The sequence below is a fragment of the Musca vetustissima genome, unplaced genomic scaffold (assembly GCF_032173495.1).
Source record: "Musca vetustissima isolate MV318-11 ecotype Yass unplaced genomic scaffold, APGP_CSIRO_Mvet_v1 utg15939, whole genome shotgun sequence".
NCBI lineage: Eukaryota > Metazoa > Arthropoda > Insecta > Diptera > Muscidae > Musca > Musca vetustissima.
This window is the reverse complement of record NW_026882780.1, coordinates 411,681-436,172: the sequence shown is the minus strand read 5'-3', so window position 1 is coordinate 436,172 and position 24,492 is coordinate 411,681. Positions and strand designations below refer to the sequence as shown.

The 24,492-nt window shown below is 32.1% G+C and overlaps 1 protein-coding gene across 1 annotated transcript; it reads left to right on the top strand.

Moving 5' to 3' along the window:
* Positions 1–2,592: 2,592 nt before the first annotated feature.
* Positions 2,593–12,608, top strand: LOC133329461 (uncharacterized). Its single transcript, XM_061537934.1, has 2 exons — positions 2,593–2,711; positions 11,745–12,608. The coding sequence occupies exon 2, from the start codon at positions 11,748–11,750 to the stop codon at positions 12,552–12,554; it is 807 nt and encodes a 268-aa protein (XP_061393918.1). The 5' UTR covers positions 2,593–2,711; positions 11,745–11,747; the 3' UTR covers positions 12,555–12,608.
* Positions 12,609–24,492: the final 11,884 nt, after the last annotated feature.

Here is a 24,492-nt window from a genome sequence, read left to right as displayed (position 1 = left end):
TTGAAATGAAATTTAGCGCAGGTTGCAGAATGGCATGTGTATGGATTGGTGTTAGTCGGTTTACAAATGGCTAAAGATCAAGCGTCTGTTAGATGCATCTGTTGAATATACCTAAAGTGGTGGAGGGTATCAAAAAGTCGGCCCGACCGACTTTACTACTTTAATTACTGGTTTGGGATAGGTATTGTAATTGAACTCTGAAAGGCCTTTGTTTTTTCAAAGTCTTGCTTTTTAAATTAAATGGATGAATGATGATGAGTTGCACCATTAGACTTCAAGGTTCGAATGTATATGGTCAAGCAGTAGGTTATTGTTTTATGGGAACCTTTTGTATTTTTAGAATGTAACTCCAAAGAAGAAAGGTCAGTATGAAAAATGTTTTTCCGTATATTATGTAATTTTCAATGTTTCAGTAAGTCTGGTAGATGATTGATGTAAATGCAAAATGGTTCAAATCTAATTCTTGTGAAACTGTGAACAATTTGTTTAGCTTGTGCATCAAGGATTTTCATTACTTTATTCTCGGTTTCAAAAAAAAAAATGATATTTTGTTCACTTTTCTTAATATTTCAAGTAAAAATCTCAACTACTCTTTATGATACAGCCGATTTATTGTTTCAGCATCAAGCGACGATTCTCAAACGTTAAAGAAGTTCTTCTCAAAAGGGTGTTTTTAAGATGGCGGGCACTACAACTCAAACATTAATTATCCAATTCATTCCAAATTTTAATGCGTTATTCTGCTTCTATGGTATGAACTAGAATAACTTTAATCGGTCCAACTCATCCTTATTATACAGCTTGGTTTTTGGTCGAAAATAGAGATTTCCAAAAAAAATCCTAGGTCCGCTATTTTCTAATTTTTGAATAAGTCAATAATCCTACTTCATACCAGAGTCAGATATGTGTTCTTTCCAATTGCGTTGGAATTTATTATAGGCCGATAAGCATGTGAAGTGGAACAATTTTAGCTTGTTTCCATGCAACAAGGACGGTAGATTTAACAGGAATGTTTATTCATAGTAAATTTCCTCTGAAAAAAAGATCCTTATAATTTGTCGAACCATATTTCCCTATTCTTTAATTACAATTATACTACAATATAGTACTATATTGTTGTATTATTGAAATTTTTACTTGAAAAGCGTACTCTTTTCCTGAAACCTACCCACAATTTTAGACAAATTAATTAAGGTTTTTACCCACAATTTGTACTTGTTTTCCATTCCTATGATTTTCTTGAATTTCTCGATTTTCCCACGACCGTATTTCTGTTCTTAGCTTTACTATTCAAAAGGTATGGAACAGCTGGTCTGCAATAATCTACTAATTTTTACTACTTTTTCCACATCATAAAGAAAAATTGTTATCGTAATAAAAAATATTACTCCTTGCAGTTTCTGGAACAGATTAATTTAGATCTGATTATTTCGGGAATAAATATTCTTTGTTTTTAGACTCCAAAACCACAACTCTTTATACCTATAAATATTATAAGCAATTTCACAAAATGTGTAGAAATTTGATGGACAACCCTCTTGTAATTTAATATTACGTTGCAATAAAATGGGCTTATTTTTAGTTTTCTTTCTTCTATTTTTTATTTGTTACAAGTTCTATATATTTTGCTCGTATTTTTGCTACGATGTTTAATTGCGGTTTTTATATATACAAAATATAAAACAAAATAAACAACAATAACAACAACATTCACACACACCCATAACTTTTCCTTCAAAAATATATTTACCTGTCTATTTGCAAATATTTCTACATAAAAATTGCTTCTAAGGCACTATACAGAAAAAAAACAACTATGAAAAACTTAACAACAAAAATATTTACTTTTTAATTTCAACTACATTTAAACATATAAATAAGTGTATAAAATGTTATAAATAATTATTATAATGTACAATAATAAGTAATACAACAGACAAAATGCAACATATTTGAAGGTAATACAACAAAACAAAAACACATATTCATTTTTTTTTTAATTTTCAAAATAAAAAAACAATCGAAATGAGTTCAGTTTTTATTTTGTTGCCTTTTTCTTATAAAGCAAAATAAAAAAAAATAATTATTTGCTTTAAATTTTGTGTTCATTAGTTTTCTATATATATTTCATTCTGTTTTTATCTTATGTTTATATTATGTGTAAATTGAGCAATACTAAGTCCAAACTTGCGGTGAATTATATAGAAAATATTCAAATGGAATTGAAACAAAAATCAGCCCAGCATAAAGTTGACCTTTAGAAGCTGCTGTATTTTGTCTACACGATATACAAAATTTGTGGTTATAGGCAAAACAACAACAAAAAAACTATTATTTCAAATTGGTTCTCTCCAAAACTAAACAACAACAATAACAGAAATGCATCGAAATTTTCAAAATAATTTATTTTTTTCATTTGAATTCTTTTTACTTAATTCTGTCTTTTATGTTCTTCTTCTACGTTTTTTTTTAATTTTTTATTGTGTTTTCTTTTTCCTTTCTTTGAGTTCTTTTACGTTTGAGAAAAAAACCGAAAAATACTACCAATACCAACAACAAAAAGAATTTAAGTTAAACAAAATTTATTTTGTAATGGTCTGCTGTGGTAAATGTGAAGTCTTTATGTTATATTTGTTGCTATAGATGCTCGCCCTGCTTCCCCTACACTGTTAGACAACACGGGCCACCCTGCCCCCGATCACCAAACGCAGGTAAATACTCTAACTTCTTTACATTTTTGTTAAGAAAAAAAATGCATTTAACTTGTTCTTCATTTTTTAGTTTTGTTTTTGAAATATACGTTATATATCTTTCTCTTTCTCTCAAACATAATACTCTCTCGCTCTTATAACAAACTACTTTATATATGCAAGAAAAAAAAAGAACTCTCCCCTCAACTTAAAAAATAAATCAAAACTCGAAAAAAACTCCACTCACTGTTTTTTTTTCAAGTACAACTATCACACCCTACTACTAGAACTGTCTCTATACAACTGTTACTACTACAACTACCACCGCCACTACTATTTACTACAACTATTTCTACTACTTGTCTACTACAACTGTGTTCAATACAACTCTGTCTCTGATTAGATGAAACTCAACAGCTCAACATTCATGCATTGCTCCAAATCTGTATTGTAATTTAGTTGCTTTCACTTTCATTTCGAACCAACCAATTGTCGTTTGTGTTTGATTTGGAGTTCTGTAGAAGAAGAAAAAAAGAAAACGAAGAAGAAAAAAAACGACAACATTTTTTTAGAAATTTCATAAGAAATGCTAAACAACACCTCAATTCCCAAAAAGAAAAAAATCGAAACAAATCGAAACAACACAATAAAGTTTAACAACAAAATAAAAACAAAATCATTTTTTGCAACATCTTTTATGTATAGCTAGCAACATTTTGAAAAAACAAAAACAAAAAACTAAATTGAAAACAAAAACCCATATTTTTGTGCATTTAATATTTGTCGAAAAATCAAGAGATCGAAAAAAGTAGTTCAGCTGCAGCAATCTTTGTTAAATACACCATTAACACTAAACACTACCATTTTTTTAATAGAAACAAGAAAATTAGTTGCTTTTGTTATTCTCTATCTCTGTCTGTGTAGAAAAACGTTTTGAAACCCAAAAAAAGGCAAAGCAAACATTTCAATGAAACGGCAAAACATACCACTCATAGAAAAATTACATTTCATAATTACCCAAAAGTTCACACATTACCTACTACCACACAATGAATCAGTCCAAAAAATCAACACACAACTCACCACTGCATTGGTGAAATACAAATCCTTAATCCTGGTTAATGATACAAAAATCCAGTTATTTCTTCTGTTTCATTTTTCACTTTCATTTTTCACTTCAGCTTTCTGCCTTTGATTTTCGTTTCGAATTATATGCTTTGTTTTATTTTCCTATCCCCTATCAACGAATTTTTGTTTTTATACATTTTCCCCTATTCCAAAATTTAAAACATTTCAAACAATAGAATACAATTTATTCAAACTACTTCTAGAACTCACATACCAGCAAAAACAACCACATCAAAGAAAGCAGAGCGAAATTCCAAAAAAATATCATAATCGAAATAATATCAAGTTTGTATATTAGGGTGTTCTTATCGTAATGCACAGTTTTTCAAATCGTTTAAATTCCAACCTACTCAATGAGGATTTATTTTACATATATGCAATGAAATTGACAATTTATATCTTCCAGGTATACTAAATCCGGTACAATGTAAACGTAGTATAAAAATATGTATGCTCTCGATTTATTTTCGAAATCGAATGATATTTACTTCGATCGTTAAAAATTAAGGAGAGTTTAGAATATATTTGCTAAATCGAACAGAATTTACCTGGATTTATCATAAAATTATAAAACGATGTTTACGTTTGAACTTTTTATCGGGTTAATCTCCTTTATAAGGTTTTATTTGACATATATGCAATGGAACAAAATCCAATACAATGTAAATGTAGTATAAATAGATTCATTATATCGTTTTCCTAGAATTTCTTTGCGAAATCGAAAAAAGTTAAAATACAACACTGTTTTTTATCCCAAAGAACCATGCCACAATAAATAGGTAGCCCATTTACCGTAGCTGATGTGTCAATTTAACTGTCCAACTACGTAATTTCTACTTGAATTCGATTTGCAATGTTGCCAACTATGCGAAATATTATAAGGAAAATTTTGGCAGACGGCCGAGACAAAAAAGGTTTTTGTTTTGAAACATCACCATAGTGTTACATCATGCAAAGATCCATTCCTTCTCGTAAAAGTACCAGAATGGCAACGGGTCAAAATAAGTTAGAATTCAAAACAGTTGCGTACAAAAAATATGATAATAAAATGACAAAATTTGAGAGCAATTTTTATTAGAATTGTGAAAATATTGATTGAAAATTGCCACAGAAATTGTGAAATGAATGAAATGTGTAAACATACATAAACAAATATCAGCTGACTGGCATATTTATATCATGATAACACTAGTCTAAACATCTAATGTTTTGTACCTTGAATTAGAAATGGAATTGATTTAGAAGGTAGTATAAACCCGTCATTATATGCTTTCTATACATTTATTTGCTACATCGAACTCGCGATGTTCGAATTTCTTTCGAAATCGGGATAATTTCAAATATAAGACTGCTTTTGCACCCATAAAATAATAATAATGTTTGAGACTGAAGGCGCAAGGGCAAGCACACCTATTTCAGTCGAAGAGTTTGTTTTTTGCGGTCTTTGATTAAAATAAATGGAGGAAATTATATCAGCCCCATCCTTAAAAGTAGGAATCCATGATAATGGTTAATTTAGGCGCGCCAATAATCGGCTGTCAGTCAATGAAGCATTGGCCATTAGACTTTTCTTGCGAGAATCTCGTTGAGTGTCCGGAACACTGATTTAATTTAGAGTTACCCAATATATCGATTATGCTTCATTATCAGCAACCTGCGGAGATGTCCGATAACATTAAGCTATTCTTACCACTTCAACATCAGAGAAGTGCTGGATTATTTCCGCATCAGACGGCCATTATATGAAATGATCAACAGATAAAATAAAGGTCTGTATTGTTTATTTTTTGTGAAATTTGGGCTTTGTGGTAAGAAACCAAGTATTTATGAAGAAAATCGAGAGTCGATCTTGAAAAGTCAACTTTGCGATTTCGTCGAAGACAAAAGTCGATTTCGACTTTTACGGTTTTCAATACAAAAAGTGATAAAGTGCAAAAAGTCGATTAGTCGATTTCATATCCCTTCTTTTATCGTGATAAAGCATCGTCTCGATTTAATTGCTAAATCGAGCTCAATTTACCTCGACTCAACTCAATATCGCAATTTGCAAAATCGAGATAATTTCAAATACAACCCTGCTTTCGTCCCAAAAAATCGTTTCTCCTTAAAGTATGCTTTAAAATTAGTTAATATTCAAAATAATTGCCTAATAAAAATATGTCAGCTGCTGATTTTTTTTAATTTATAATAAATATTACTATAATTCAAAACAAGAAATATTTGTATGTACTACTGGGAAAATTGCCACAAAAATCATTGAAACAGGGAAATGTGTATGTATACGCAACTACCAACTGATTACAATTGTTTCTCAAGGTGGCTTGTTCCATCAAATCAAAATACATATTTTGTGTATATATGTGTGTATTGTAAACAAATAACTGCTGACAAATCAACTTCATTTCACTAACTAAAGAGTTAGGACTTGATATATCGGTTTACAAATCGCCTTGAAACTACTTAATATCTCGATTTGCTTGAAATCCTATCCTAAATCGAGATAATTTCAAATACAACTCTGATTTTGCACCAGAAAATAATGACTTCTCCTTAAACTATGCTACAAAATACGTTAAAATTCAAAATAGTGACATACCATGGAACAATGAATAGGTAGTCCATTTAGCGCAGCTGATGTCTAGATTAACTGTCAGAGTGGGTAATTTCTACTTGAATTCGATGTACAACGTTGCCAACCATGTGAAATATTATATGGAAAAATTTGGCAGATGGTCGAGACAAAAACAACGGTTTTTGTATTGATACATCACCTTATTATTGCATCACGTGGCATACCAAAAATATGACAGCAGATGAAAAATTTAGATTTTTTTAAATTTGTAATTTATATTACTATAATTTATAACAAATGTTTTTTTTACGATTTTTAACTAATGAGGAGCAATTCCTATCAGAATTATAAAAAATATTGATTGAAAATTGCCACAGAAATTATGAAAGCAGTGAAATGAACAGCAAATAACAGCTGGCAAATCAACTTTATATCATTTTAATACTAGTCTAAAAAGCTAGGATATGATACTAGTCGTTTTAGAAGGCATATTATTTTTATTACGAACAAAAATATTAGTTTCGCATAGTCGAACGCCTAAATATATTCAATATTTTATTGAAACTTCTTCCTTATAGAAAAACAACCCTATATGGCATGGAAAATGTCAAATGTTCAATGTCACATATGAAATATATGGATTTAATATTTCATGTACACATCTTGTTAACACGTCATTGATTTTATATTCAAAATTTATATCATTGTCAATGATATAAGAGTCAGGGCATGGTATAATAATAGAAGGTAACAGCAAGTGTTGTTGTACAAAAAACGATACAACAACCACATGGAAATTTGTTGTTGTAAGTTCTACTAGTGTCAACTCATTTGACAGAAAAATGTAAACAAACAAACAAATTATCATCAAATTATTTTTATTTTGAAAATGAAATATTTTCGAATCCTCAAAATAAAAATTGAAAAACATGAATGAAAATCTTTCAAATTTATATTTCTATCGCTTCCACATCTTTCCTATAATTGAGCCATTGCCACATATATGTGTAACACACATAAAAATGCTGGGAATAGCGAGTTATTCCTTGAAGAAAGATTTGCTTCCTGAAACTTTCCCAGCAGGCAGATTGAGTAAATTGAATACGGGAGCACATTTAATAATGAACAATTTCAATTTGTATGCGTTCCCAATTTTCCTGTTGGGTGATTTTTTAAAACATAATTTGTCAAATTCCTATTGACACTAGTATTACGTTTGAATCAAATCAGCTGGGATTTGCTGTTACCTTTTATAATTGTACCATGGAGTCAGGGATAAATATACAAATAACTGACTACCCATGTGTATAATCTGTTTTATAAAAAATAATTGTTTATAAAATTGCGCAGGTACTTAAGTTCATTTTTTTTATATTACGTTTTCTACTAAAATGCGTTTACGAATAGAACACTCTTATACATTATAAAAACCCTCTAAATTATATAAAACTTAAAAAATTCATGATTCCAATTTCTGTAAATATCTACTCACTCTATTAAGCCATATTTAAAAAAAAACAGCCAACTACAACATATCTTAGAAGCAAAGCGTATATTCAAATAATAAATAAAAATACAACTCAATGCTTATTATATTATGTAATATACAATTCAAGGCCACAATATTTACATATACATATATAAGTATACATTTCATAAGTATAAATAAATATTTATTAGTCGTGTGTCTACCAAAAAATACAAAATTTCTTTTCATTTCCTAATAATATTGGATGTAAATGTAAATGGTGTGTAAAAAAATTCTATGTGATTCACTGTATGTGTACAAAAATGTCCTCATTTTTTATTTTGTGTTTTGTTTTCGTTTATAGTTTTCATTATTTGTATCCGAATATTCATAGAAATGTGTATTAAATCATTTTTGGTTTCATTTCTTGTATATCGATCATTCATATATATATCTTTTTTTAATTTTATATTTCATTCCTTTTTATAATTTTTTTTTGGCTTTTTTCCAAATCTATAATTTGTCGTTTCATTTCAAATGTTTGTTATAAATTTGCAAAAAAAAAACTAAAAGTATATTAATTATAAATTATTAAATAATTTAAAATTTAGTTGAAATTTGTTTCTTTTCAGTTTTGATAACAAAAGAAGAAAAAAAACCAAAACAATAATCTTACACAACTCAAACATACAATTCAATACAAAAGATTGAAACAGAGCAGAATAACTATTATTGCGTTATATGATTAAATCAGATGCCAACTATATATACCCAAAATATTTATTAACCTATCCAAACCCCTACAGACATATAATTATTCATAATACATCATATAGTTTGATTTTTGTTTCATTAAAAGTTATTCTAAACCAGAAAAACGTTGCTAGTTCTACATATTTTCAAATCAATTCATATAGCATATAAACAAAAAATCTTAAAATTTAAAATGTTTTAAAGAAATCTACTCAAGTTTAAGGGAAAATTCTTGTGTTTGTTTATAAGAACAATTATTGACACATGTATTGCATACTTATAGGCGAAAATTTAGTTGAGGACTATAAGAGTCTACAGTAGAACAAGGAGCAGTGTTACTGCTAGGAATTTTTAAAAAGATGCCCAAAAAGTCTTTCTCTTAAAAAAGTCACACAGAAAGAAAGTATTTTTTTCAATTAATCTGTTCCGGGAATATGTTCAATTCCCATTGAACACAAGTACGACGAATACGAATTCAAATTATTTTGAACATAAAATTGAAATTACATGGTAGAAATATAGCGGGAAGAACAGTCACACTGCTAACCATTCTGATCCGTAAAAAATTGTTTTAAAATCTTGGATCTTAAAACAGTTTCCTAAGTCATCGAAGATCGCATAACGTAATATTAGTCGATCATTTGAAATCAGTATAAGACTAGCTTTATATAAGACAGATCTTTGAATTTATAAAATAAATAAATTGGTACTACTTCTCAGATGTTTGATATCGAAAATGGATAGATATCATCCTACGTCTTGGTATAGATTATATTAAATTTCTTCTACCAAAGTAGTTGTGTACATTTTAGAGTTGGGCCGTTTCGGAACTAATTAGTTCAAATGAACTATGACGCAAAAGGCACGAACGGTACTAGTTCATCTGGTTACATCGTTCATCTAGTTCCTTTTTAATCTAGTCCATATAATACCTTTTGAACGAATCGTTTATTTAGATATTTTCGTTCATTGACCGAATTAACCGACGTATAAAATAGTTCAAATGTACTATAACGCAAAAGAAACGAACGGTACTAGTTCATGTGGTTATCTCGTTCAATTTGTTCCTTTTTAATCTCGTTCACATAGTGCCTTTTGAATGAATCGTTCATTTAGATCTTCTCGCTCATTGGCCGAATTAACTGACGTATATTATGGAACTAGAAGCACCTATGGAACTAATCATGGTGGTGAATCAGAGCTGCAGCATAGTATTATTAGAAAACTAATTATATAGTCGATTATCAACTTTTCAACGCAGAATTTACTACATCACAATCAAAGACTTAATTAATTGAATCCGATATAAAATATCTCCAATTATGAAGACTCCCTAAAGATTTGCAATTTATCGCCTAAAAGTATATTAGTTAATACCAAACTCCTAATTATATTCGGAATTAATAGTTACTGATGATACAAAAATAAATTTCAAAATCTTTCTAAGGAAAGATAAAGTGCAGAATCCTGATTTAATTGTTAAATCGAGTACAATTTACCTCGATTTACCATACAAATTTAAATCCACTAAATATCTCGACATAATTTCAAATACAACCCTGCCTTTGTCCCAAAAAATCGTTTCTCCTTAAAGTATGCTTTAAAATTAGTTAATAATCCAAATAAGTGCATAAAAAATATGTCAGCTGCTCAAAATGATTCATTCATAATAAATGATTCTATAATTGAGAACAACGTAGGGTTTTATGCATTTCAGACCTACCTCACAGAGCAATTCCGAACAAAATTGGGAAAGTATTGATAGAAAAATTGAAATGTGTTTGTATTCGTAAACAAATAAAAGCTGACAAATCCACTTCACGCCTTAAGTTTTCCTGCAAATCGATAATTTTACGAATTTATAGAAGGCAGACTTTAACATACTTAAATGCTGAATGTCTTATAAATACATAACTTTTCCAATTAGGACACCTTCTTGCTAACATGGAATACAAATTGAATGTATTGAAAACAAATACATTTTCTGGATTTATTTAGAATTTTCAGAATAGAATCCACAAAGGTCCTTCATAGTAAAAAACCGTCGAAGAGTGTTCTATAGGACACGTATGTGTCACATCTCCTTATCAAAGGTATACATAAGGTAGATGACCTCAAAAAGGTGTTTTGTATATAGACTTTTTCCACAAAGGTATCCTAAAATACCTTAATAATGTATCCTATAAGAGAATATCTTCTGAGGTCCTCCAATAGTTTGAAGATATCTTAGTTAGTTCTGCGAAATATGAATGACATACTAAAGGTATTTGAGGTGTTCAAATTTCGTCATTTTGAGAATTTCAGACATGATTTTCAATTTTCACACGACATTTTGGGTATGTTCAAGGCCTATCCCAAATTTCCAATATTTGTATGTTCACCTCATGATGGATGATTTTCTTTTAACTTGAGTAGATTTCCGAAATGCATTAACAAAGTTTCGAACGAAATATTTATAAATACCACCTATCATCAATTCTGTAGTTATGTAGTACATTTCAAAATTGGCAAATTTTGTCTATTTATTTTTGTAATCATCTTCATAAAAGCTTTCCCCACCATTGTTGTTAAACGAGACTCTCTAAAACAGAGACAAACTTAGACTCCGAGTGGAATTTGCGTTTTCCTTTCCGTGGGTCAGGAAACACGTCATTATAAATCACTTTGTTCAGTTTTTCACGTGAATGAAAGTTCTTAAGCCCCGCAACTCCTTCGTTACGTTCCACAATCAACCAAAGAAAATAATTTATATATAAATATTTCATTTTCTATCTATCTCTTTTTCTATATATAAAAAATATTAGTATATTTTGTCAGTTACTAAAGTGTATAACGAGTTTCTTTATTTTTAGCTAATTTTCCCTCTATATTTTTGTTTCGTTTCGAATTTGAATTTGTTCGTTATACTTACTTACTTACTCAGAGTAATGAAGTTCCTCTTTCTTACTTTTCCTTTCATAATTTATTTTTTTGATATTATCTTTGTTTCTTCATTTGTTTCCAATAACACTTACGTACTCTTATTGTTATTGTTGCGAAATGCAAATATAGAAAGAAACAAAACAGTTAGCAAACCCCACCTATTTTCCCCTACATGTTTTTTTGGACTAATGCCTGTGCAACTATTTTACAGGGGATGATCGGTCGCGGTGGTAATGTTGTTGGCGGAATGCAACAACAGCAACCATACGGTCAGCAACAACAGCAGTCACAACAACAACTACAGCAACAGCAGCAAATGGGTGGCATGGGGCAAATGGGTCAGCAGGGTATGATGGGTCAGCAGCAGGGCATGATGGGCCAACAGCCCGGCATGGGTCAACAGCAGGGCATGATGGGCCAACAGCCGGGCATGGGACAACAACCGGGCCAGCAAATGGGTCAGATGGGCCAAATGGGCATGCAACAGGGTCAACAGCCTGGCATGCCGGGCCAACAGCAGGGCATGCCCGGCCAACAGCAGATGGGACAAATGGGCCAGATGGGTATGATGGGCCAACAGCAGCAGCCGCAACAACAACCTCCCGTATCACAACCCTCAGGCGGTTTACTGTCCGGAGCAACTAGTTTACTCTCGGGTGCTACTTCGGCTGCCACCGGTGGTCTATTTGGGTCGAAACAACCACCGAAACAAGATCCAATGCAACCACAAGGTGGTGCGCAGCCAACGCAGCAAGCTTCAACCGGCCTGGGGGGATTGTTTGGCGGCGGGGCCCAACAGCAGCAGCAGCAACAACAGCAGCAGCAACAGCAACAACAACAGCAGCAACAACAACAACCACAAGTGCCACCTCAAGGTCAACAGCCACCACCGCAAGGTCAAGGACCCGGTGCCGGTCTGCTGGGCGGTCTTAAAGGTATCGCAGCAGCGGCGCCGGGCGGTGATGTGCTGTCGAAAGGTAAAGATCTCTTTGGCAAGTTCGGATTCGGTTTTGGTAAATAACCCCGGTCATATTATAGGTCGTTTTTATATATATATTAAATTAAATACTAAATAATTAATTAATTATAATAATAATAATGAAAAATAATAATATTAAATTACTATAAAAGAAAAGAAATGCAAAAAAAAAACAGAAAAAACAACAGAAACCTTTAAGTAAACAAATCATTCACAATAAACTAATTTTTTTTTTTCAAACAGTAAAAAAAAATGATTGGAAATGGATGCACGTTTTAAAAATCACATATATTGCAAATATATTTGATTTTATTTCACAATACTTCACAATTTTTTAGATACAAGTTCTGCTAAAAAGATTGTTGGGATCTCCTATATATAAGACCTTTTAACAGGGGGACTTCGATGGGTACCTTACGTACGGAGGCGTTGTAATGATATTGTTAGTACACCTTCTGATGTCTCTTTACGGCGAAAGACCAATAAATACAATTTATGAAAAACTATTTGTTCTAAATTGGAAGAAAGTGGCCTCTAAAGAGAATATTTTTTTTTAATGTAATTGTCGAATCACTTTTGCCACTCCGAATGGGACACCTCCAAAATATGGATTTCCAACACTTCACCTTCTACTTCCGGCGACGAATATAATTGACCACTAATTTTTTCGTGATGTGTCGAAGTAAATAGAAATCATTGCATCAGGTCAGAGGTCCACGCTTCGATTGTCATGATGCTCATTATTTGTTTTTGAATTTCTCCGCTCACTTTAGGCCAAAAGAAAAATTATTCAAAATGCTTTTCCCACGAAAAAAAATTGTTGGATTTGGCTCGACATCAAAGACCGACCGATCGATTAGTGTTGTGTTTCGGTTACCTATGAAAATATTACAAACGTATTGTAAATAACCGGGATTGTATTTATATACCTTCCACAATAATGGGAGTGTATATAAATAATCTTCGGAGACCCATTGATATTACTTCTAGGATGTTTGTTATTTTTTTTGTTAGAACACATGTATAGGTTACGCGCATTTTGGTTTTCGGAGGTTTATAAAATCCTGAAAATGTCCACCATATATCCATATTGTGATATAGATCCTGCCCCCTTTTCGCCATTTTAAGGTTTCAGGCACGTTTCCCACTGAAGAGCAAACATTTGGTATTCTGGCTTCTTGTAGAGCGAAAAAATAATTTTTACAGAAAATTTTCGATAAAAGTCCATGTTTTAACATAGCTCTCGATATTTTTGAAGGCATTCCATATTCCTGGCGAAGAAAGTACTCTGTCCATATTTTGTATTGAAAATAATGAAATGTAATGATATATTTCCACTAATACAAGGGTTTATTTTATTTTCCCTCAAATAGTATTCCTGTGACTCAGAGATATCCCTAATTATTAGAAATTAATAATTTATAAAAATTGACTAATTGACATTGCAATCAGCGATATCAATTAGAGCGATGGCTGAATTAGCATTTTAAAACCAATGAGCGGTGTATTACAGTTGGACCGCGCCGACCATATAATACCCTACATAACTATCACTGAGCGCTCAGTTTCTAAGGATCTTAATCCGAGTCTGGTTCGCACGATATTTGCACTCTCTTAATCGATTGGATGTCAAAAGCTTCTCTGTGGCATAATTTAATGCGCTAAATATTGGCCTTATCATGACAGCCATTCAAATTGGTCAGAACGCCTTCCTTATGGAAAATGTGTGATGTTCGGCTTATGATTGTGGTGTAATTGGTCAGATCGCCTTCCTCATGGAAAATGTGTGATGTTCGGCTTATGATTGTGGCATCTAGACCGACTAGAAAACTATCAAAAATAAAGTTTTCGGTCTATTTCATCCTCGAAATATCATCTGATCATCATCGAAATCCTTGACCATAACCAATATATCATGAAAAATTTCCTAGCCATCAGCGCTGCATTTTTGCCCTCTAGTGTGATAATGGTAAAGTTTAACTCTCGCATTCGGCTACGTACATCAATATAATGGTTATCAATTTAAAGGGTATACTTTTAAAGGGTGTCATTTCGATTGGTATCTAATTAAAGGCCTCTTCAATATATTATGAACTTCTCGAGTCTATATTCATAAGGCTTAATACAAATGACTTACAAATTTTGTCACTATTTACACAAAAGTCTGGGTCCATTTAACCCACTAAATATTGACCGATCTTCAATAAAAAGGGACATGCTTATTCCATGGACAGACCTCTTTCTCTGTGTAAAATTTCGCGATTTTCGGGTCATAATTTCATCTTCTAAAAACTAAGCGATCGTTATCAAAAAACAGATATCTTCTTTGGCCAGAACATGAAAAATTTCGTAATGATTGGACGGACGATTGGACGGACGATTGGACGATGCACATGTCTAGATCGACTCAGCTAGTCGAGATATGACAATCGGTATACTAAAATCTGGCTCTACGGCCAATATTTCGCGACGTTACAAACTCTTGGGTAGACACAAACTGCTACAGATTTTGTTGTATCCCTGATTTTGGGGAATTCTCCGATTTGAGGTATTTTTAAACGATTTTCTACGGATTTAATATATCTAACTTAAGGATTTCCGGAAATTTTTTTCAGGACTTGTGTTCTTGCAAATTTTTTCCATTTATTGATTTAATAAATCCTTGATATATTTTAGGAATTGAGATTCCGTTTGCTTCAAATATGTTGTAGCTACTATTATTCTGGTGAATGAATCCTTACAAACACTCATTTAACATTTGATGTAGAGATTATCACGGTTTTATCTTTTAAGTTTTAAGATATATACAAAACATTTAAAATAAAACTATTTAAGATTTTACTTTCCAATATTTTCATGTATGTGATTAATAAAAGTTGTGTCCATATTACAATAAATCCAAACCATTTTCCTAATAGTGACTAATTTTTTATTAATTAAAAATTAATAGGAAATTTTCGCGTAACAGAAATCCCATTCATGAAATAGAATTTCGAACCAAACCAAACAAGAAAAGTATTATATGCATCTTTTTGAACATAAATACCATTTGTAGCTAATTTTGTTATTTTTCCAAATAAAAAAAATTATTTTGTTATAATAAAAAACATTATTTTTTCAACAAAACAAATGTTGTAAAATTGACTAAGTAAAAGCAAAATATCATTAAAATGAAAATGCAATAATAACAAAAGAAAAACCAACCCTATATATATATTTGTTTTAACAAATTTAATGTTAATTGACTTATAAAATAAAACACAAGAAAACAAAGCAAAATGCCCTTCCCAAACCCTTAAATTTAAAACAAAAACAATATCTTCGCCCTCATTAACTGATTGTAATCATATTATACATACTTTAAATTATATACTATAAATAATTAAATATTATAAAGTTATATATATCTTATACATACAAAAACATGAAAAACCAAATTATGAGAAAACAAATGAAATGAAATTTATAAACATATTAAAAAAATATTTACAATTATTTGTTACGCACATTGTTAAATTTGCTACTGTTGCTGACCAGTTTATAACAAAAATAAGAAATGAAAACAAAAAACTAAAATCTAAAAAATAAAAAATAAATTGATAAAAATTAAAGAAAAAAAGAATATATAATATTAATAAAAAAATACAAAACTATATATATATACATATTAATTAAAAATAAATTATATGAAAAAAAAGAAATAAATAAAATAAAACAAATCTATGACATATTGAAATTATAAAAAAACCAAACTATTATTATTAAATCAAAACAAAACAAAAGAAGAAATAAATAAATTAATGCCACAAACCAAATGCAAATACACATTTATTAAATTATTAAAAAAACAAACAACACTCTATACATTTACAAAATATTCAATTCAAAATTCCCTAATATTAACTATTTTTTTCATAATTACAAGAATACACATTAATTCAAGAGAAATACAAAAATTAATTCGCTTTTGTTTTTCGCCTTATCCTTCTTCTTCTTCTTGTTATTATTATTATTCATTACAACAATATAAAGACTTTACATAAAATTCTAATTACCATAAACTATTTCATATCTATAAACATTAATACAGCATACACAACAACAACTACCTACAAACTATCTAAGTAAACACCATTACAGCATACATATATTTCCTAATAGTATAACATATTACATACATTATTACATGCATAAATACAATAACAAAAATATGATTATTAAAACCGAAATTGTTTTTTTTTTTCTTAATCTTCTTCTATGCTAAATGCTTTCTTATTTCTATTGGTTATCCTGCCTAAGAGGACATTGTAAGACATACATCCACTGGGCCAAAATTAATTTTGTTTATGGAGAACCCGATTTCATGATGGGTGTGGAAAATTCCTGACAATAGTAACAAACCCTCACAAAATAACCCAACGCGTAATATTGTGGACTATGTTAATGTGTTTGGTCGAACAGAATTTAAAATTTACATACATGAACAGATACTAAGTCGGCTGTTGGTACGGAACACGTCTAATTTATATATCGGCTATAACTAGAGTTGGGTCCTTCCGGATCAAGCCAGTTCATTGGTACTTTACCGTGAATGGAATCATAAAGTTCCTTTAGTTAATCCAATCCGTTTATTTCTGGGTCGATTACGGATGGCAACCATAGTTTAGTTCCGTTGCCAATTGCCAAATTTGCATTATGGATGGCAACTGTTGTCAATTTCAGTTGCTTCAAATATAATTTTTCGGCAACCATTTATTTCTAGTTGCTGTTTATAATAACTGAACTTTGTAGGATAATATTACTACAAAGGACAATTTGAGGTCCTTATTGCCCGGATGGAAGCTCGCCCAAATGTAGCACGCGGCGTGCGGTCTTTTGGTCAAACCAAAGCCACTATCGATGATGTGTGGACGCCATTTCAGAAGACCTTAACTGCTATGGCCCACAAACACGCATTCCAAATGAATGGCAGAAAGTGGCGAACATCTTCTTTTGGGTCCATGATATGTACGTGATACACACGACAATACATCCGACAACACCCTGGAACTTAGTTTTCGAATAACAAAATGTATTCTTCCCTTTTTCCTCCTCCGTTAATTTAGATACAATCATTTCTCTATTAACCGGGTAACTTCGGCGAAAACCACCGACATTGCCGCTTGAGCCATGCCAAGGTTGAAGTCATTGCTATGGGACTTTTGAAAACTTCCCTCCACAAAAAACATCACAGCTGCAACACATTTTTAAGAGAGGAGGAATTGCTGTTGACCGCCAGGCTTTTCGGAAATCAGTGTTTAAGGCTTCATCTATGTACACAACGGCATCTTTTGGTAGTCGAAAATACGCCTTCAAGCTAATATGAGCAGTTGATTGAACATTTCTCTAAACGTCAGCATCTACTCACAGAACTGATGGTAGTTCTAATAGATTTTTCTCTTAAATGCCTTCTAATAAATGACACACCTTGAACATAATTTTCATCATCAAAAAATAGTTCCACTGAGTTTATCATCACATACCTAGAATTAGTTTTTCTGAAGTATTGTACTCAATTTTTGTTTGTATATAATATTTCTAGTTGTAGAAATGTCAAAACAGTATTATCGACAGCAACTGAGAAAAGTTGATATTCATAATGTTAAGTTTTATTTCAATTGCGTTGCCAGTTGAACTCGCAACTGGAGTGTGGTTGCTTTCCATAATCGACCCATTCATCTCGTTCCTTTTTCATCTCGTTCCATTATTTTGATATTCTCTGTACTTTCTCGTTATCTATAGTGCCATTGTCTAATCTCCTTCTATTTTCTAGTCTAGCTCTTTTTTTCTGATCTCTAGAGTTGGGTCTCATTACAAGAATGTCGTTATTTCATGTCGTTTTTTTTCTAGTCCTGTTTTTTCTGATTCTCGTTCCTATAGATTATGTAGTTTCTGTATTTCATCCCGTATCTTTTTTTGATCACTATAATTGGACCGTTTCGAATCGAGCCAATGCATTGAAACTATTCACAGAATGAAACAATCGGAACTAGGTTCAATTTGTTTATGCGTCTCTAGTTTGTCTAGTTCCTATCGAGAAGAGATAGATTCAAATTATGCATTTTAAAATTCAGTTGTAATTCAAAACAATTTTTTGATAATTCGAGAACTTAGATCCCACTTGTAATTCAAATGATTACATTTTCAATTCGTAACATTTCATTTGAACTTGGAAATGTTGCATTTGAATTTGGAATTATTGCTATTGCAATTCAAATAATTAAAAAAAAAAATTCGAAATTAAATTTTTTGAATTTCAATTGGGTTGTTATTGAACTAGAAATGGAATAAGAAAAAAGTTTTTACTGTTTAATTTAGTTTTAAACAAGAAATACTTTATGGTGCCTAATGTGTAAACTTTGACTATTTAGAGTCGGGCTCACTATAGACTCTACGTTTAATTTGAAACAGGAAACATAAAAAGTGGGTCAACTTTCGGACTTTGCAAAGGTTTGTAAATTTAAAAAACTATGTTAAACCAGTGAGCGGCTATCACATTTATCATGAAAATCTAAGGTTCTGCAGTTCCATATTCTGAACCTTGGCAGTATTTCGCGATATTTGCACCCTCTTGACCGATTACAGGCCAACAGCTCCAATTTCTGATCTTTCTAAAATGGATATACTCCTTAAAATAAAAATTTGGGAATATGAACCGATCGTCATTCAAACAGCCGTTCTAAGTATTTGGTTAGGTCTTTTTTACGGTGTAAAACCTCAAGGAAAATTTCGTGTGTGGCAATGCCAATACTAAACAATATCAGAATACGTAGACCACCAATATTTGTGTATGACTCCCTTATTCGAGTACATTCAATAATATAATTGGTATCAAGTTAAAGGTCAACCACTCCTCTTAGATATACTGTCAACTTCTCCGGTCTATGTCCTTCAAAAGTAAATGTATACGCCAGAGAATAATTTTTATACCCTTCACCCCTGTGGTACAGGGTATAATGTCTTTGTGCATATGTTTGTAACAGGCAAAAGGAATCGAGATAGACCCATGGTTCCTTTTGAGAATATGCATAGAATCGATTTATGCATGTCCGCCTGTCCGTCCGTCTATGTATTTTTGTGAGCAAAGTACAGGTCGCATTTATGATCCGAATTGGATGAAATTTGGCACAGCCCATTGATTTGGCCCAAGGACGAACTCTATTGAAATTGGAGAAAATCGGTTCAGATTTAGATATAGCTCCCATATATATTTTCGTCCGATTTTAGGTAAATGGTGCCCCAAAGTCACTGAAAACCATTCGATTTGCACGAATTTTGGCATAGCGTACTAAATTAAGTCGACGACGATGTGTGCTAAATTTCGGAAAATCGGTTCAGATTTAGATATAGCTCCCATATATAGTTTTGCCCGAAGTCCCTGAAAATCATTGATTTTGCTCGAAATTTATCACAGCGTACTGAATTACGTCTAGAATGATGGGTGCAAGGTTTCGTGAAAATCGAATCAGAATTACTAACACCTCCTATATATATTTACGTCTGATTTTAAGCAAGTGGTGCACTAAAGACCCCTAGCTAGGCCGATTGACACAACGTACTGAAGTTAATATAAATTAATCTCTGGTAAGTTTCCTTGAAATCGGTTCTGATATAGATGTAGCGTAGCTTTCATATATAATTTCGACTTATTCATTTTTATTGAACACCAAATAATCAATGGGTGTTTGATTGAGATTAAATTTTATACAGTGCAGCATACCGAATACAAAATTTAGCATAGGTTGCAGAATGGCATGTGTAGGGATTGATGTTGGTCAGTTTAGATATAGATAAATATCACATATTTAAGTTCGTTCAATTTCATGTCAATGTTCCTTCGAAAAGGCGACGTCTTTTAGGATACATATGTACAATATACCCAAAGTGGTGAAGGGTATCACATAGTCGACCCAGTTCGACTTTACTACATTCCTTACGGTTTTTTTTTACATTTTTCACACAAAAGTCAGAGTCCATTTGACCCGTTAATTATTGACCGTTCTTAATCAAAACAGATCCCCTTCCCCATATAAAATTTCGTGATGTTCGGGTCATAATTGCGGCCTCTGGAGCAAAAACAAACAAAAATAACGTTTTTTTGTCCATGTCATCCCCTAAATCTTAACTGATCTTTACCAAAAACAATGTGGGTCTTCTTTTGCCAGAACCTGTCCTACCAGCAAAATTTCGTGAGTATTTGACGATCGCATACTAAAAGATGGGTCTAGGAACAATATTTCGCGGCTTTACAAACTCATGGGGCTGCACAAAGCTATAACATCTTAAGAACATAGTTGTCTAGGGTATAACAAGTTAACATTGGAGAATATAATGTAGCTTTATCTACTTTTCCTCGTGAGTTCGGAGGAATTGAATTTTTATGTCCAAAAGCTCGATCACTCAGACATCAAATCCCGATGTATTTTACAAACAAAATATTTTTAGAATCCTAAAATTCAAAACGAAGTGATAGCCACATTAAATAAATATTAAATATCTGGCAGTCATCATAGACAATAAACAGATGCTGATCTTTCTGCGGAAAAAAAGCCTAAGCTCTAAATGGGCTTTCAATGTAAAGATGATACACTGGATCTAAAAGAGCGCAATGTAGTATGGTATTCAGATATGTACAACAAATGCAAAACTTAAATCTACGACGGTCGCTTTATAGTACCCGAAGCCCTAGTTGGTGTTGCTCGAACTAGAGCTTTGGGTACTTTGAAGTGGCCGTCGCAGATTTAAGACTTAAAACAGCGGTCAATATATATAGTAAGGGCTACAATCGGATCCCCAACCAGCAATTTTGAGTCATACCGAATACCTAAAACAATATAACTCACATCATGTGAAACTCAGATTCTGGACAAAGACGTTTCCAACGCCAAGTATTTAAAGAGACCCACAAAATATTTGGAATAAGAAGGTGACTGGGAAGAACTCACAAATATTATGTGAATCCAAACGAAGATATGACTTATGGAATCTTAACGACTAACATAATGGAAATCAGCAGATTAATAGGTATTCTCACAGACATCTCAGCCTGCAGACACATTAACTCAATATTGGGGAACGCAGCAGATGTACAGCAAGTGGGGGAGCCAGCGAAACGTAAGAACATGGCTTATATAATTGCCCAGCTTCGGCAAGCCTTCGAGCCCAATTCATGGTAATATTATTCACAAACTAACCGACCAAAGGGGTGTGATTGGAAAATACTGAAGGGCTTCACTAAGAATCGAAATCCTAGAAGTATAGGGATTCCAATCTCATGATGCCTTATTTTGACTTTCTTTCCTGAACAAGTTTTCAACCCAACCGAAGAATATAATGTAATTTTATTCAACAATGAATTAACTACTATAAACCAGTGAGCGGAGCAGTATAGTCGGACGGGGCCGACCATATGATACCCTACACCACTATCACGGAAATCTAACATTCTGCGGATTTTTATTTCGAGCCTGGCAAATTTACGTGATAGTTGCACCCTCTTGCCCGATTAGAGGTCAATAGCACCTCTACTAATATTCAACACAATCCTTCTAATTACTTGCCCAGATTCCCTTGACCGTGGGTTGTGTTGTGATGTTCGGTTTATAATTGTGGCCTATAGATCGACTCGAAAAAAAATAAGTTTTCGGTCCACTTCATCCCAAAATTATTATCTGATCATCACCGAACATTATAGTCGTTGTCCTTGACCACTACTGGAACCTCATGGAACATTTCATAGCGATCAGCTCTATATTTCCGCCCCCTAGTGTGGTAATAGGTTACTAAATAATATATCAGTACGTAAACACATGTAAATATTTAAGTGTAACTCCCACATCTGAGTACATACGACCATATAATTGGTATCAATTTAAAGGTCAATAACTCGTCAACCACTATCAACATCTCGGGTCTTTGTTCTTCATGGGTAAATATATACGCTATAGAATACACAAAAGTCAGGGTCCATTTGACCCGCTAAATATTGACCGATCTTTATCAAAACAGGCATGTTTATTCTTTGGCCCGATCCCCTTCTCCATGCAAAATTTCACGAAGTTCGGGCCATTATTACGGCCTCTGGAGCGACCAGAAAAACCGAAAATTGGTATCAATTTAAAGGTCAATAACTCGTCAACCACTATCAACATCTCGGGTCTTTGTTCTTCATGGGTAAATATATACGCTATAGAATACACAAAAGTCAGGGTCCATTTGACCCGCTAAATATTGACCGATCTTTATCAAAACAGGCATGTTTATTCTTCTCCCCTTCTCCATGCAAAATTTCACGAAGTTCGGGCCATTATTACGGCCTCTGGAGCGACCAGAAAACCCGAAAAAAATTAGTATCTGGTCCATTTCATCCCCTAAATATTAACCGACATTACCAAAAACAATAGGGGTCTTCATTGGCCAGAACCCATACCACATGCAAAATTTCGTGAAGATTGGTCCATAACTGTGGCCTGTATCGTGTTTACAAATTATAATGGACAGACGGACGGAGACACATGTCTAGATCGACTCAGCTAGTCGAGATATGTCGATCGGTATACATAAAGGTGGGTCTAGGATCAATATTTCGCGGCGTTACAAACTTTTGGGGCTGCACAGAGCTATAATACCCTGACAACATAGTTGTGTAGGGTATAAAAATTGTTCTACGAACTTTTTATTTGTTCAAGTATTTTTTTAATAAGTGAACTCTCGACAAAAAAATCTGGGAATTAGCGGTAAATATTCTGGTCGAATCGAAAATGTGAACAAATTTGAAAATATGAACTATCCCAACATTATTTAGTTTACATTATCGACAGTTCACTGTTTTGGATGTTCGCATTCTCGAGAGTTCACGTACTTAAACATGCGACATATATTTAGACATTCAACACTCCAGCTTTATTTAATTTTATTCAGTGAAATATCTTTCATTACTGGAAATATCCGTTAATCTATTAACGGATATTGCTGGAAATATCCGTTAATCTATTAACTGACTTTAAACTCATTCAAATAATCATCGCTTTTACAGACAAAATTCAAATAAAAATTAAACAGATTTTCTTGTAAAAGCAAATATTACGAGCGTATATTAGACCCATAGAATCTCGTATCTATGGTAATAGAAATTGAAAATGTAATAATAAATTGATCCGATGAAAATTAGTGTTGAAAAAAAACTTAAATCTCCTTGAATGCAATGGCGCCCAACATGGGATATTTGAAACTTTTACTTATGATACGAATTAACTTTTTTTTCCTATAACAGATATTTAATTGAACACACTTTCCTCGTAATAGTGTTAAAATTAAACTTATATGTCCCAGATGGCGCCCAATGTCGAGTATTATAAACGTCTGCTTATGATACGTGGAGTTTCATAAAATACCACAAAATATAGGATTATAGGCGTTATTCTTTAAAACAATATTCAAAGTAAATTAATAAAAATATACTTGTTTGAACTCAGTTCTCTGATTTTTTTCCTTAATACAACACTTAGGCAGGATTTTTTGTTATTAATTTTGAAATAAAAAAAAATAAAATTTCGAAATAATTCCTACACATGAAATTTATATGCAATAACAGAAACCTCGTAAACGTAAAGAAACCAAAGCGAATAGACCAATAAATAAACAAACAACAAAACAAAAAGATACATTAAAGAAACAATAAAGAATAACAACTGAAAGGAAAAGAACAGCATTATAGAGAAATAATAATTGAAAACAAAATAAACCCAATAAAAAATATACACCTTCAGATGGCGAAACGAATTACGTACGTACGACACACCTACATTTCGAAAATGCAAACAAAATAATAATAATTAGCAACCAAAAAAAAAAAAAAGTCCTAATGCCTCTTTAACAACACAACACAGCAGTCATGTATTTATTGTAAAATCAAGAAATTAAAACATTAGCAATAGATTTC